Source organism: Falco punctatus (genome assembly GCF_963210335.1).
Source record: "Falco punctatus genome assembly, chromosome: 5".
NCBI lineage: Eukaryota > Metazoa > Chordata > Aves > Falconiformes > Falconidae > Falco > Falco punctatus.
Window position 1 is genome coordinate 16,235,891 of NC_137584.1, and position 16,861 is coordinate 16,252,751.

The following is a 16,861-nucleotide window of genomic DNA, read 5'->3' on the forward strand; positions in this document are numbered from 1 at the left end:
AGTAAGACTTCGATAACAGACAACATGCCTAAATCTTTGTTCTATGTTATTTTCTGAGGAACATCAAAGGATCCTTATGGATACTAAAAGTGTGTTCAGTCTTCTGTGGCTGCCTTGGCCCCATGTCACAAGCATAAAAATTATATTAAGGAAAACACAGGCAGGGTATAGAGACCAGAAATAACGTTGGCCTGCAGAGTTGATAGAAATACGAATTTCCACTGTGTAACTGTCTTCTTATTCAGTACAGTCTTTCAGTGTCAGTTGAAATAAAATGTCAGTGTTGCAAGTCAGATCCGACTCTGAACTTGACACTGTCTTAATGCTTGAAACAGCACTCTAACTTGGGCCAAACTTTTCACAAAATGACACTTTATATATATCTACATCAACTTGAAATAAGTACGTATTATTTTCTAAGTTTAATTTCTGTAAGTGGTATTTAAGTTTGTTAGAATGTCAGCAGCAGGAAACCTGAAGCTCTCCAAACAGCAAAGACAGAAATGGCCAGAGGCGTAGATCATTGGTTTTTTTCTCTAGCTAAATCCATAGTAGTAAATGAAACTAAAATCTGAATACTGTTCTCTGGACCTGAGGCCAACTGGCAGGTCCAGATCACATCTATAAAAATACTTACTGCGAAATGGATTGGCAACATTTAAACTGGAAATTATTCCTGAATTGCACCAACCGGTGAACTTTTTCAGTTTCAGAATTGAAGGGATAGCTAGCCTGGGTGGCAACTGTAACAGGAGCTGTGGTAACTTCACAAAAATGTGTATGATTATGTGTCAGGACTTCAAACTCATGTTGTGGACCTCTTCAGCTTAGTAATGTCAGTGTAACCTCTGAGAAAAAAGTAACAGGGTGCCATATTTATTCATTCCTTAGAATATTAAACAAATACTAATTTTTCCCCTCTGTATTCTTAGAGGAATTTACATCATGCCTTGTCATTAGCTTCATTGTTCTTATTTATTTAGTTAAATCACTCTCTAAGAATAGACTAACAAATCAGCTCCGGGTCCAGGAAATATGAGTCTGCTGTCAGAGGGAACGAGAAAAAATATGTTGTTGACTCATTAGTTCATCTGCTACATGAAAGAGTCTGTCAACTGGTGTCTTAGTAGGGCACAGTCAACACCAACAGATGTGAGCAGTCGAAAATGATGCATCTTACTGCAGACTGAAAATTTAATGACTGTGCGTGTAACTGGGATATTTTCTGAGATTAATATGAGATTCTGTCTTATTGCTTAAATATTATCAGCACAGGGTTGAGGTTTTTTTTGCTGAATAAAAATGTCACAGGACTGTAGAATCATAGGACGATTCAAGCTAGAAGAGACCTCAGGAGGTCTGTAGTCCAACCTCCTGCTGAAAGCAGGGCCAGCCGTGGGGTCAGACCAGGTTGCTCAGGGCTGTATGCAGTTACGTTTTGAAAACCTCAAAGGGTGAAACCTACACAACCTCTCTGAGCAGAGGTCTGGATTTTTCATTCTTAAAGTTGTCTCAAACACCCTTACAAAGCCTTATGGGTTTCAAAACCAGTGCTGAGTCAAAATTGATCCCACCTTTTAAATGTGCATTAAGAAAATGTAACTCTTAATTGTCTGTGAAAATAGGTCTATTGTTGTGTTGCAAGTTTACAAAAAAAAAAAAAAAGCGTTCTATTGCAGGGAGCAGTTAGAATATGAAACCAGAAAATGAAAACTACTAGATACTGAGTGGAAAGAGGGAAGTGTTGCTTTGGAGTTTTTGAGCTATGAAATCTGTAAAATAATAATCAGACACAGCAAATATGCAGTGTGTTTCTCAGCTTTAATTAATCGGTTGTCTTCAATAAAATCAGGGAACTTTGATGTTTGTTTTTTAGAATATATGATAGTAAAACCTATTTAATTATTGTAGTTCAGAACTCATATTTGATACAGCTGTTTGCAAACCTGCAGTTGTTTTTGTTTAGTAGATTGAATGCTAACATTACATCTGAAATAGTTCAGAGGTAATTAGGTAATTGTTTAATGTCATTTAGCATGACCACGTTTGAAGTGAAATTGCTGGACATGGGTGAAAGTTTCAATCTTGTTTCTAGAATAAGAGATTTCCTTTTCTTATCAGGAAAACCAGATTAAAGGAGCTTTATTCCCAGCAAGACTTGTCCATGCTGGGAATGCTGGTCCAAGACTGGAGCAAGGTTCTGCTTTTATTCTGGGCAATACAATTAAGAGTCAAAACAGAGTCAAGGGCCAAGGAACTTTATTTGCCTGACAATAGGTTTGCAAATGCAAAGGAGACTGAGCCAGAGATAAAGAGAGAAAGGAAGGAAGGAAAGAAAGAAACAAAGAAAGAAAAAATGAATGAATGAATGAATGAATGAAAGAGATCACAGCAATAGCTGCCACCCTGGAGCTGCAGTGTCCCAACAGTCTGATTAGTTTCCAAGTCCAGTGTGGGAACGTTCTGTCTGATATTGGTTGGTTCCGTTCTTTTATAGGGTTGTCATGAGCTGTTCTGCTTTACCACAGCTTCCACCCGGTGGTGGTGTGCGTGCCCAATACCATCAGGGGGTCCTCAGGGTTCTCCAGGCTCCTCGATCCCCCTGACGCCGGGTCTGGGGGCGCGCAGAGATGTTTGGTTAGGTTTCTCAGGATTAGCTCCCCCCATTGCTCCATGGTGTCAGTCGCTGGGTTTCCTGCCTTGACAATGTTGAGAAACATTTGCTGTGGTGATGCTGTGAGTTTCCTGCCATAGCAATTTTGAGACAAACTTCTGTGGTGATGGTGGTTCTCACTAACACAAGACTGCATGGCAGGACTGGCACTTAATACTTTATCTAGACATCCTCCTTTCCCTCCTCCTCTTCACCCATTTGTTTTATTACCTTTTTACCATTTTATGATAATCCCAAACATGTCATTTAATCATCACTAACAAATGTCAGTGAGCAAGAACATTATGTGAAAGGATTTGGATTTCATGCAGACATTGTCATGTTTAGGTACTGTTATCCCAACAGTTATCAAATTATTATCTGACCTTTCCATCCTTCCAACCTGCGAGGCATTGGGCAATGGATTTAATACTGTTTAGACAGCATGCATCTTCAGGTTATAATTAATAAGCCAGTATTTGATCATTACATTTGTGTGAATACAAATGAGAAAACTGTGAACTATTACTGCTGGGTTGGACTGAGGCACAATTACTGGTAGCTTACCCAGCAAAAGGGCTTGAGAGTTGCTGTATGCATTTCCACATTTATAATTATGCAAAAAAGTTTGTCTTCTTACTTGACCTTTAAAGCACCCAATGTGCTGATTGTAGAAAACCCGTTTTAAAAACTTGATGGAAATTTCATAGAGTGTATATATGACCTGATGATAGTATCATCAGCAAATGCTAAACAATAATGGTTTAAGGTTGTTATTCTGATTTGGCCAGACCCTGCTAGATTCAATCAAGCACAATCAGAGGTGCAAGGCTGACATTTTAACAAGCTGATGGTGAAGGCAGCTCATGCTATTGAATTGCATTAACTTGTTTTCTGATATGTAGTACTTGGAATGAATTTCAAATTATATTTTTATATGCACACAAAAATATATCTGCATATCCATCATATAAGCTATTAAGGACAAACTAAAAAGCATGTCTAAAGTTATCATGAAAAGAGCTAAATCTGTAAATCGGGTACTTGTGTAATAGAAGTACATACATGGTCACATAACCAGTTACAGCATTAGCATTTCAAACTGTGTAGAAGAAACTGTACTTAAAACCAAAACAAAACAAAGCAGTTGTTTGGGCAGCTTTCCTTCATTTAACACATCTGTTAATGAATTTAAAAAAATTAAAAATGCCTATCAGTTCCCTTCCTGACCCTATTGCACTCTGATCTCAAGAATTATGTTGCGTTAAAACAAGTCTGATTTAAAATATTTCAGAAAGATTGCTGTCTTATCATTATGATTTTATTCATAAAGTTTATATCCTTTTATAAGAAAGAAAAGAAAGTTTAGATATTTAAACATCAATAATTTTTTCCTTAGAACTCTTACTGCAGCTTTCTGTTGTAGCATGAATATATCCAAGATGTCACGCAGGGTTTAAACCTTAGGAAAAACTGCTTGATCATTGCAAACAGAGCTACTGAGAATGTATGTATGGGTCACCCACATTATCACCAAACTTCCTTTTTAAGCAAATAATCAAAATGGTGTGCTGCAGAACTTTGTGTATGTGCTTAGACATACAACCATTGCATAATATCTATAAAATGTGATAGGAAAACATTGCTTTTTCTCATTCGTGTTCGCTATTAATTAGTGAGTTTAGAGAAAACTTTGTAAAAATTGAGGGGGAATAAAAAAATCCCCTGAACTGATCCCTTAAGAAGTCTATTTTTAGTCTACAGAATTAAAACCCCAATTTATTTCTCTTTAATATTGATTTTAACAACAGAATGAAACTTTATGAAGTTGTTTACCATAGGATGGACAGGCCATTTTGCTTACAAAAACATTTATAATCCTTTATGTTAAAAGACTAATACTATGCTTGCATATTTTTCTGAAATTATCACCAAAACAGAAGTATATGGAAAACAAACATAGAGAAGTTTTTGCAAAGGTTGCTGATGTTAAGTCTCAATCCTCTCAATTAAAATATGATAGAAGACCTTATCAAACAGCGTGAGAAATCCTTCATGTATCATTATCTGACAGAAGATGGTGAAGAAAACTTTCCATGTTCTTTTTGTAACTAGTAACTTGCAGAAGCTAACTTTGCATTATCAAAGATAAACTGAATCCACATGTTACTACAGCATCCTAGTTAAATTATAGACTGTTGCTTTTATAGGGTTTTCTTGGTATATGCTGTTTTCATACAGATTGTTTTTCTAGCACCTGTATTACAAAGGCACTTCAATATTTTTAAACATCCAGCTGATTAAACTCCAGTTTGGTTTGTGTGCAGAGAAATTCCTACCTGAGAGACTCTTGTTTAGTTCTGACGTTTCTCCACTGTGCTTTCTTTCATGAAGAGACAGTGGTTGCTGCCAGTTGGTTATTGGAATGTGAATGAGCTTTGCTTTATTAAAAAAAATCATAAATTGAACAAAACTAAATTGTTTACCTTGCCTCTTCTGTTTATTTTTAACAATTTATGCATGCTGTTAAGAGCAACGCTTTTTAAAGAGAGTGTGTGGATGGGGGGAAGTAAAAGCGACTGTATGTATTAATTTCAGGACCTAATGTTACTGCCTTCAGTTTTAGGAATGCTGCTTTTGAAGCTAAGTATTACAGATAATAGTATGTCTACACTCTAAAATGCAGTTTATTTTAAATTGCTTTTCTGGATTATATTTTTTGTGGTGAAAAAGAGGGATATTTAAAATATTTGAGGTCAATAGATGTCTTTTTTTTTCATATTACAAAGCCTTCTTGTAATTGTTAAAAATTGTCTAACTTTTTTATTCAGCCATTACTATGTGCTTTGGGTTTTTAGCAATTACACTGCTCAGATTTACAATGTGGCTTGATTTTAATGAAGTCAAACCCCAAAGACATACCAATTTACCGCTTGTTATACAGCTTCTTTTGTGTTCATAGCGTTTAACATAAACCCAGCTATTTACTTAATTTTCTTTCCTCATTGGTTTAGTAACAGCCTAATTAATTTGTCAGATAGACAGTGGTGTAAACTATATATGGTGGTAAAACGTGCCTGTTTCTAAATTTATGCAGGCAAGGCATAGTATCATGTGAAGCAGAAATGTCGATCCTGGAAACATCTGCAAAGACAAGTAAACCTAGAAATTTCTGGTCCAGTTCATATTGGCTTGAAACAGGATCCATATTTGTTGGTGGTTTGCCTCATCATTATGCAATAAAACAGGTATTTATTTTCTTATTATTTTCATTTAAGATGTTTGTTATTTTGGGAGTGGTATATTGAATAGACTATAAAAGACTTTATGCAAAAAGTAAATATTACAGTTTTTTGAGGATTACATCTAAGGGATGATTATGGTCCCTTGCAGAGTTCTGCTGGTGCACGGGACTTCGGTAAGTTAACAGAAACAGCATTCTTGCCTGAAGATACAATCTACAATCCTGTTTGACTTGAGTAGGCAGAGTTAAGGAGCAAGTACAATTAAATTTAGAGGATGTACCTGTTATCTCAGGTGCTGGTTCTGTGGAGATGTGAAAAGTGTGACTGCCCTGGGTTTTGTAAAGAAAGAGGCTCTCTGCTTGCATTGTGGGCTGGCACAGAGAGGTGTGTGTGAAAATGGGCCAAGCCAGTGAGAGTTAACCTGTGGAACTGCATTAATGAATGAGAGGTGTGGTACAGGAGCTTGAACTTGAGGCCCTGTATGCAGCTAGGGAAACAGCATATGCAGGGGTGAGAAGTAATATGCACTAGGGCTTTCACAGTGCTAGGGAAGAACAGTACATACAGGGGTCATGCAGAGCGTTGGAGAGAAGTGGATCATTACTGAATTGCTGTTATGGAGGAATTTGGGGTAGAGAGTTAAGCAACTTACAATGTACAATTTTTTTTCAAAGCAGGTTGAGTATAGGTAGTGATTTCTCTTTTAGTCTGTGACGCTCAAACTCCTCACACGCACACAGATCAAAGTCCCAGCCCCTGTAATTTCAGACTGGCACCATACACCCAGGGGGCACTCAGTCCAGCTCCTGGCAGCATGGCCCCTATACAAAGCACATCCCAGCTGGCTCAGCCTTCTACATTTTGTCAGGTGTCTGAGTATGGAGTCCCCTTCTGCACTCAAGGGGCTATTGTCATAACTATGTATACATTTTTAAACCTAAATTGTTGCCTTAATGTGCCAGTGGCCTTGCCAGTCACATAGTCCCAAATCTGTTTCTGACTTCCCCTTATCTAAAGCCAGCCTGGATTATTTCAGCCTCTGGTTTCATGTCTCAAATGTGTTATCAGAGTGTAAAGGTCACCATTGCATAACAAAGATTATCTGTCTTTAGTGGGTTTCTACACATTATGAAATAAACTACACTTTGCGCCGGGCTGCTGTAGTCCAGGTCTCCCTTATCTGATCACTGATCTTTGGGTAGCTGTCATCACTGGAACAAAGTTAATCTGTGGGTTTTTTGTTTTCCCAGTGTACAGCAGAATCATGTAGTCAGAGCAGGACATACGTAGTCCAGGTTTCATTTCTTAAGCCATACTTTTGGGTGGACTTCACCCTGTGACAATTGTTTTAACATTTTTATTTCTGTTCTGTTCTTCAGTAAGTGAAAGTCATCTTATAATGAGCAAATAGAGTAATTTCAAGCACAGATGTGGTTTTGATGCTGTTATTATAATGCAGCATTTCTAGATTGCTTTCACCGTATGGTAAATTGTACAGTAACTGATGAAGTGACAATATTGTGAAATCCAACTTAAAAGTCCTTGTGAGTAGGTGCTTTTAAGGTTGTAAGATACTCAGCCAAAAGTGTACTTCTAAATACCACATATTGGCATTAAAAGAACATGTCAAATAGTATTTGTATTTATATAATTTTCCCCTTAATTCAAATGTTCATACACAAACTATACATTCATCTGGAATAATTTATCCTATTACTTGCATAAATGTATCTTAAAGAAAAGTTCTATATTAATAAGATATCAGAAAATTATAATTTAGATGTTTAAATGACCTGTCTTCTAGAAGCTAAGAGAAATATTTTTGGGGATCCCCCAAAGACTTTATAGTGAAGGCTTAGAAAAGCTCGGTCCATGGAGTGTATTTAAGAGCAGGTAAAAAAAGCGATTTGTTTGAGGGTTATATGCAGTAATGTGTATGTGAGAGGGAACTTTCAGATGGTAAATAGCTCTTCACTAAGGCAAAATAAAATCCAGAAAAATATGTTTACCTTAGATGAGTCAAAATAGAGATAAAACACAATGGTCTAAGGGTAATTTACTGCTAAAACATTTTGTCTATATATGTTTTTGATTGTCATATCAAGATGAGCTTTCTTTTTTTAAGGATGTTGCAGTTTTATTCTTAATGCAGGATTAGTAAATGAAATGTTATGGCCCATGATTGTTATTTAGATTAAGTAATAGATGTGGGAAGTGTGCAAGTGCTCAAGCTGGTGACACTTAAGCTCTATTTAGTACTTGGAAAGCATATGTTCATATAACTTCCCCAAAAAGTAAAAATACATGCTCAACCACCAGTTGCATCTCTAGTTTTCCATGAAGGTTTTTTGCAGTGCATTGCTTTCTGTTTGAGATTACCTCAGCCTTTTATTTCTTTATTTTATAACTTGATTTTCTTTGCTCGTTTGTGATTTTTGTCTTCATATTGATCTTAGTGTCTCGTTTTGCTTTATTTTTACTTTTTTATAGCTTTGGGCAAGTTTAATTTTCCTTGGTTTGTCTATCAAAGTCTGTTGGCTACAGGCCACATACAGTCTATAAAGGCTATATTTTTCCTTTTTGTCAGAGAATGGAGAACCGTCTGTCAAAGTTCTCTTTATGTGGGCTTTTCAATCCCAGCAGTAGGAAACCACTCCAGGAAGTTTCCTTCTCATCAGCTTTGACCCAGGCAGTCAGGCTTCTATTGTAACACCATCATCATCCCTGAAACGGAAAAGGTCTGTTTCTGACCTTCATCCCGCAGTTCGCTTCAAGAGAGATTTCTGCTCCAGCTGAGACTCAGCTTTTTCTGACAAATGCTGTGATCGCTCTTGGAGTCAAGTCTGATAATGACCCTTGTAATACCTGTAGTATCTGCCTAATAATACATTGTCTTGTTTTAGATGAGCTCTTTCTCTCACTGGAGTAGTTCACTCCGCTGTTGGCTCTCCTACCTTTCAATATTGTGGAAACTGTAGAGAGCAGTGTGACTTCAGACCCTAGACTGCTTCAGCTGCTGTCTAACGAGAACTTCTAGTTGTTAGTGCCAGAAGCTGTTGACACAGGAGTTTTGTATTACTAGAACTGGCTAATACTACACTATTAATTTCCAGGCTCTATTCCTCTTTCTTTCTTTATGAGTGAAGTTTGATACGATCTGTGAAGCCCTCAGGATAAAATAGTGTGTCCTCTGAGGATTTCGTATTCTGTGCTTTTCTGATCAGCTTTCAAGTGTCCATGCATTTTTTCCACATATTTATTTTTTTGTCTGTATGTTTATTTTTCGTTGTTGCTTAGAGTCAGAGTGCCCTCCACATGTAAGGCAAAGTGCAACAATTACCCTGCCTTTCAGTCTCAAAAAGTTGAAGCTTTCTTCTCCAAAAATGAGGGGGGAATTACCTCCATATATTGACTGCTTTTCTTTTATTTCTTTAATACTATTCTGTACAAAGGGTGCCATAAGGGGTAGCATTTTACTCTTTGTTTAAGGGAGAAAATACTTCTAGTCTTCTTAAGGATTGGTCAGGAAACCATGGGATCTTTCAGGTATTACTGAAAGAAGTTACTGTTTCCCTGACTGTACTCATTGAGGTGGTTTGAGTCTGTTCTGAACCTGATTAGTATTCTGCCTATTATACACTATTTTGATAGAAATATCAGTTAAAAATATCATAATAGTTCTAGACTGGAAGGCTTGATAAGCACCAACTATGTATGTTTCCACTGCCCATGGTAGTAACAGACTTAGCACACCATCAACAGAAGTTTGAATCTCCTTCTTAGTTGCTGCCAAAGCTTGTGAAGGTACTTCAGGAGAACAGATTACCCTCAAGGCAGTGATACATTTAAAAGAACATCTTTGACATCTCGGGAAGCAATGCCATAATACCCAATAGATTTCTTCACTCATCAGAAGCTCTCAGACCTCCCAGATCTCTGTACCTAGTGGCAGTGGTTGGTGGGGAGAAACACTACGAACAGCAGAGGGAGATAAAGTTATGGACTACTTAAGTGAACTGGACATAAAAAAGTGTCATGGGTCCATACAATGGGATGCATACAAGCATGCACCACTGGCTGATGTTATCACAAGGCCGCTCTCTATCACCTCTGAAAGACTAGAGCAATCAGAGGAGGTCCCTGATGACTGGAACAAGATAAATGTGATGTCATGTTCATCTTTAAAAAGACCAAGGAGGAAGGGCTGTGTAACCATGAGCTGGTCAGGCCAATAGCACAACTCAGTTCCGAGACAACTGTAGAAGCAAATGAAGGACAAGCAGGCCCTTGGGAACAACCAGCATGGATTTACCAAGGGAAAACTGCCTGACCAGTATGATTGCCTTCCATGTTGAGATGGCTGGCTCTGTGGACAAAGGAAGGGTTTTCCCAGAATCAACTTCACTCCCAGGTCCTGTGTTTCCTCCCCCTGTATGGCAGCAGAGGAATGGGGAGTGGAGGTTGTGGTCAGTCCATAACAGCACATTTCTGCCACTTCCTCCTCATACACATCTACAGTTATCTGATGTTACATACCCACAGGCCAAAGATAGAAAAAAATATTTGTCTGGCTACAAATTCTGAAGGTTCTGAAGATGTGGGTAACAAACGACATAGCAGGTACACACACTGAAACACCTTGGACAAATTCATCCAAGTTGAAGCATTGCAAACTGTTTCAGACACAGCAAGAAACTATTTTTATGACTGTCTGTAAACTGTCCTTTGCAAAGTTTAGTGGGTTCATCTGACAGCGTAGGAAGGCAAAGCTGAACAGTCAGGAGGAAAACTAAGCTATAAATAGCTGGCTGGCAAACATCTCGTCCTGCTGTCTCTACAAGTGAAAAAACTCCCATTCAGTTCTGTGACAGCTTTGTTTATTACTTGTTTTTAAATCACGTCCTGTTTCTTTGTTAAAGAGTGTGATGGGCATACTTCAGTCTTGTCACATCTAGGAGACAGGTAAATGGCAAAATCAATTATAGTTAAATAGCATCATCTTTTTAAAACATTGTTTTTTTAAAGCTGTTAATGGTAGCTGTTTTCTAAGACTTAAAAATCAACAACAGGGCAATAGAAACCAAATTGCACACAGAAAAAGACATGTTAAACCAGAAATTTAAAAAACCAACGAATTTATAATTTCTGAAATCTCAACAGGTGTTTCAGAATAGTTAATTTCATGCTAGCTTTAGTATCATTAGTTGTTTACAATAGCTTGTTCTGCTGCAGAGAAGATTGGTACACTCAAAGGTAAATTAAAGATTGCTTTTAAATACCTACAGCAACAGTTGATTGCAGTACTAGTGTTATTTCTGCTGCTATAATTGCTCCAATAATTTATATTTCTAGACAATAGTATTTTAGTATTGAGAATGTGAAATGTCATTATATCTTCATATTACTTTTCAGCATAAGCAGTTCTCTATAATTAAACTTTGCAAGTATTCAAAACAGGGAATTTTCAGAAGGAAAGGAAGCTTCTGTACCAGGAGAAGAGTCTTCTAAATAAAGATAAAGCATTAAGTAGAAAGTATGCAAAAATATATGTGGGCACTGGTATCCCCATGTTACCAATGGGAAAATGGCAACAGGTAATTAATTGAGTGATATGCTCAGGATCATAGTGTGTTAGTGTTGTAGCTAACATGAGGTGGAAATCATTATATAAAGTCTCTTAGTTGGACTACTAGCACATACTCGAGTGAACTTTTTTTTGGTGGCACATTTTAAATACATAGGTATAAAATATGCTGTGCATATATAAAAAAACCATAGTTTTTTCTTATGAAAAGGAGATAGTGTGATATCACAATCGTATGATGCTATGAAACTGCCCATGTAGTCTCAGAGTATTTTCAGGTATTAACCATATGTAGATAAAAATGTTTTAAACTTTTAAAGAAATGATTGCTAAGACATAAAATAGCATTCTTTCTCTCACAGTTACTCATCCACTGAATTCAGTGGCATCGAAAGAAAAAATAGACAATGTAAAACAGGTGTTACAAAATACAGAATCAGGCCCTTAATGCAGAATAATCTGAAAGTAGTTTGCTGTATGTTGCAGCTGCTGTGCTTCCGTAGGCCAAAGCAACAGTAATCCCTCTGTAACTGTCTAGTTAGACACAGTTTATGATCCATTTCCCTTGCTGAAGCATTGCAAAGCAGTGGGAGAATTTAGTACAATCTGTGCACAGTATTCAAGTTTGATTATTTGGCATTCACTTTATCTGATAAAGCTACAGAATGGGGCTCTGACAGTAACTTTCACATAAAAATTTATAATAATATTATATTTACATGATGCTTTAACATCCTACTCCAGTAGTCATCAGATGTGAGCAAATTACAGTGGTCCTGACCCAGTTAATGCCCCCTGGGCTGCAGTGTTAAGCTTGAGAAGATTCCTGGAGAAGCCAACAAGGGAAAGGACATCCAATCTTTTGTAGGATTACAAGGCATACTAGACTGTTACATGATGCAACTGTTTGCTATAGTGGTATGAGCAAGAGCGAGTAGTTTGAAACCTCAGAGGGGCCAGTTCTTGAACCTCCACAAATTTCCTGTTGGTCCACAGCGTATGCAAAATTGTGATACTCAGTTATTAAAGATTGTATGGTTTGTAAAACCATTTTATTTTGACAGAATTCTGACATATTGATTGCTAGTAAAATTGCCAGATCTGTTCATAAAGTCCTCTTTAAGTTTTAAAAAACCCTGCTTCAATTACATTTTTTAATCACTGTATACAATGAAACCTGCAGACTGGTTATAGTTTTTTTACATGAGATCATAAATCTGCTTGGCAGTTTTTTAAAGGATATTTCATATCTGCTATAATTTAATGCGACATCTGCTCTGTGTGTTTAAACTGTAGCTCAAAAAAGTGGGAGCTAGTTGCCGGGCAACTTTGCTTAAGTCTTTGCTTAAAGGTATAGTGGAATATAGGTGCTTAGCTTGTAGTAGCTATGCACTTGAGTTTGAGGTTCTACTGTGATACATAAAATAAAAGCGAATGCCACAGTGAACAGTGTTGACTCGTTGACTCTTCTGTCCAACATCTTCATGAGGTTTCAGTGCTACACTGCAGAGACTGTGAGCTGTTCCTGTTTGTATCAATTCCAGTGCCTGTATTTTTTTTTTTTAAAAGATTAAAATATTTGTCCTTGTATTTATGCCACTCCATTTAATTTGACTTCCCTTACACACATTATAGGTCTTCTGAGTCTTCTCTGTTGTCCGGTTTGTGATTACAGTATTCAGAAATGCTTTTTCAGAGTGTTGGTTTGAAATGCATTTTACATCCTGAAGAGTGTCTGATTTATTCTTGGATCTTGACATGACAGCCTTAGATCCTGACAGGTATTTTCTTTCTAATGTCCTATTTGGGATATGTTCTGATTCTGTCTTTGCATCACTTGAATGCTTATTCTAATTGAGAGCTCTGCTTATTCTTCCTTAAGCTATTGTATGTATTTATGTGCTTTTATATAAATACACAGACTGAGACTAAATAGGTATTTGTCACATCACCAAAAATGCATCTTCTATGTGTCATTCATTGTTTTATTGACTGCTGTCCCATTCATTGCTACTCATTCGTCTTTAGGTTGAGGAGCCATGGTCTACATGCTCTTTCTTATATGTTTAATCATTTCACTGCAATTAGGGATCCTGTCTCTTGAAAGAAGAGACAATTCTGCATTCTGCAGGGAGCTACTGTTTTGACTGTTCTGAATACTTTAATGAGCAAGCTTTTTCACCTCAGTACTTCATACATTCTCAGATAATTTGTGAATGTGTGTAACAGTACGGGACTCAGTTGGCGATACTTGTGACAGCTTACCAATGTGAGCACTGACCTAGTATTTGTAATTTATGTTCACTTTCTTTTAACCAGTTTATTAACCTGAAAGAAGACCTTCCTGTATTTCCCATGACTATTAATTTTCTTCAAAAACTTACGGTGGGGAACAATGTCACAATATTTTTGGAAATTAAATAGCTATGTTGTTTGATGACCCTTTTATGTAGGATCATTAATATGTTCAAGGAATTCTAACAACTGGGGAAACACAACTTCCTTTTATAAATGTTTACACTGATTATTTATGGCATATTGTTCCATGGTTTTGCTACTTACATTCTTTATTACAACTTTCAGGGAGTTTGCCTCTGAATATAGATTTGCTGGGTATTATTTTGCTTCAATCGTTTCAGCCTTTCATAGTCCCTTTGAAAAAACTAGTATCATATTTGCCACTTTCCTGTATTTTGGTACCAAATGGGATTTAAGTGAGAAGTTCTATACTGCCTTTGAACTATTCCAGGCTTCCCACTTCTCATGTTTTGATGAGTTTTGGAACATCATCAAGTTTTGATGAGTACTGGAACAACCTTCCCGGGGGCATGGTAGACTCCCCATCACCGGATGTTTTCAATATGCAATAGGACAGAGTGCTTAATTTCATCAGCTCCCTTTCCCATGAAAGGTTGGACAATTGATCTTTCGAGGTCCCTTGCAACCTGGGCTGTTCTATGATTCTATGGTTCTATGATTCTACAAGTATTTTTTTCTGCTTAAAATAAATTACATCCCAGAACCTTTTTGAATAATCATAGTTGTAGACTTAAATTTACCAGAAATTTCCCTTTATACCCTTCACCTTTGTTTTGGCCTGAAAGATGCTGACTAATAGTCTTCTTTATTCTGCTACTTTGTCGTTCAAGCTCCTTTTTTCAAAAAAAAGTTGTGCTTGACATTTTTTTTTTTTTTTTCCTGCTAGAGCATATAGTTATCTGGACTATATGGAAGTGTTCTTCTGTAACCTGCAAACACTTTACCCATTAGTTTTTCCATTTATTTTTATCCTTACTAACCTTGTTCTGTTGCAGTTAAACTATTTTTGGTGGGTTTTTAAAGTCTGTTTTGCTCCCAGAAGAACACTGAAATTGAGTACATATAATGTCAGTGTTATTAAATGTTTGGGTTTTTTTTTTAATTATTCTATATTGAAACAAATCCTATGCCTAGCTTAATGCAAAATCAAGAATTATTTCTCTTGTGGTTTCTCTAATGCTTCCAAGCAACCATTATTTACAGCATCTAAAAATGTAGTCCCTGCATCATATATTGTCATGATTTTTTACCAGACTGCTTGAGAGTAATTAAAGTCTCCTATTACTGTGTTTTGTGTCTCAACCTTTCTAACCTCCTTTACTATATAACAAGCACTATCACCATCTTGGTTAGTGATATATAGTACAGCCCTAATATAGTATTTTTCTTTCTGTATGAAATTTCAGTGAAGAAGGATTTGTGCTAGTTTGGATATATTTATTCGATTACATTCTTAAGATTGCCTTTTTTCTGGTGCAGCCTACACCTTACATGATTTGATATCCCAGTGTTTATTTTCTACCATCAGGATGCTTGTCATATTCTTACTGTTTGACTGCTTCCTTTTCTTTTTAGAATTCAGGTATTTTTCCAGAGGCAGTTTCTTGTCTTTTGAAAAGAAATAATGGTTTGGTGGTTTGACAGAAAGGGATATGTATTTAAAAGCACACAAGTGGTTCATATTACATTTTATTATTTTTTTTAACATATTTACCTAGCTTAGTTGTATCATGTATATTTTGAATGTGAATTTTTTATTTTTTAAAAAAAGAATTTCCAGGTAAAGAGAGAAATGTAGTGGAATTGAATTGGTAAATCAGTTTTAATGTAATTCTGATATGCTGTAGTAAGGCTACTGTATAATGGCAATATACTGTCTTGTGTAATCCCATTGATCCAAATAGAAATATAGTAGAGATGTAAGATATTTTTCTGCAAGTTCTGGATGCATACAAAGCTCTCCTGTTGGGATTCTTCGTTCCTAGTGTGCCAGTAGCTGTTACCATCAAAGGGTGTGATCTTGCTAGTTCTTCAGGGCTAAACAATGCAGGGAAGTGATACCATCAAGGAAAACCCAAAATGTTCTTGTAATACTCTATTACTTGCTTGTGTTCTTCCTTTCAAATCAATCTGTGTTGTAAAGTCTGATCTTGGACATTGCAGTATTTGACATACCAACTTAAAGAGGTAGGCGCAGAGAGCATTGTAGTGAATGGCGTAACAATCCGCTTTTATTTTTTTCTAATTTAATTAAGCAGTATGCTTATAGCCATATTATTGATTTGTTAATGCTTTTTCTTATATCTGATTATGTTCATGAAAGTGTTTTGGAGAATTTATTACTGATTTATCTGCTTGAAACAAGTTTGAATTCTTGCTGAAGATCAGTATTAGTACTGTGGGACGCTTAAAGCTAAAAAAAGAATATTTCCCAGCTTATACAGACTGCAGAAGTCTTGAATTCTGCTAGTTATAATAAAATCTAAACCTAGACTATATTACTCAAAATTTACAATAAATCTTTCTTGTATGTCTAATAAATTCAAGATTTATAATATTGAAAATGCAGAATGCATTATAATGCATACATAAAAGTAAGTATAAAGACCCCTCAATTCTTTTTATTCAGTTACTAGTAGTATTTCCTGAATACTTCTTAATAAAGCTCTATTGAAAAATTCATATTAGTGTGGATGATTTTACTAGCTACAGATTGCGCTTCATATTTTATGAGAAAGATAGTTGAGAGAAGTATTTTTGACATTTATATCAGACTTATTATTCATTGTGAACATGTATATTAGAAGCAGTCATCTTTTTTCTGCTTCTCCAGTGATATTCTCTAATATTTTTACTGCTTTTTTGAATCATATTGGAGTTGGTTTAGAGAACTGATAATTAAATGCTTATATATGTATGTATGCATGTATTTAGTCTTACATAAATGGTAATATTAGTAGTGCAAATACCAATACTATATTAATTAATGATACTAATATTAATACAATTAGTATATTGTATTATTACTATATTATTAACATTTTCCATAAAATTTACCAC

At 36.1% G+C, this 16,861-nt stretch overlaps 1 protein-coding gene across 5 annotated transcripts in view; it reads left to right on the plus strand.

Moving 5' to 3' along the window:
* The window catches only part of EYS (eyes shut homolog), a 1,034,174-nt gene that overhangs the window by 739,964 nt on the left and 277,349 nt on the right, over positions 1–16,861 (plus strand). For all 5 annotated transcript variants that reach the window (XM_080388797.1, XM_080388796.1, XM_080388798.1 and 2 more), the window contains one exon: positions 5,751–5,901. In XM_080388797.1, the coding sequence (XP_080244923.1) occupies positions 5,751–5,901 (151 nt within the window). The remainder of the gene's footprint in view (positions 1–5,750; positions 5,902–16,861) is intronic.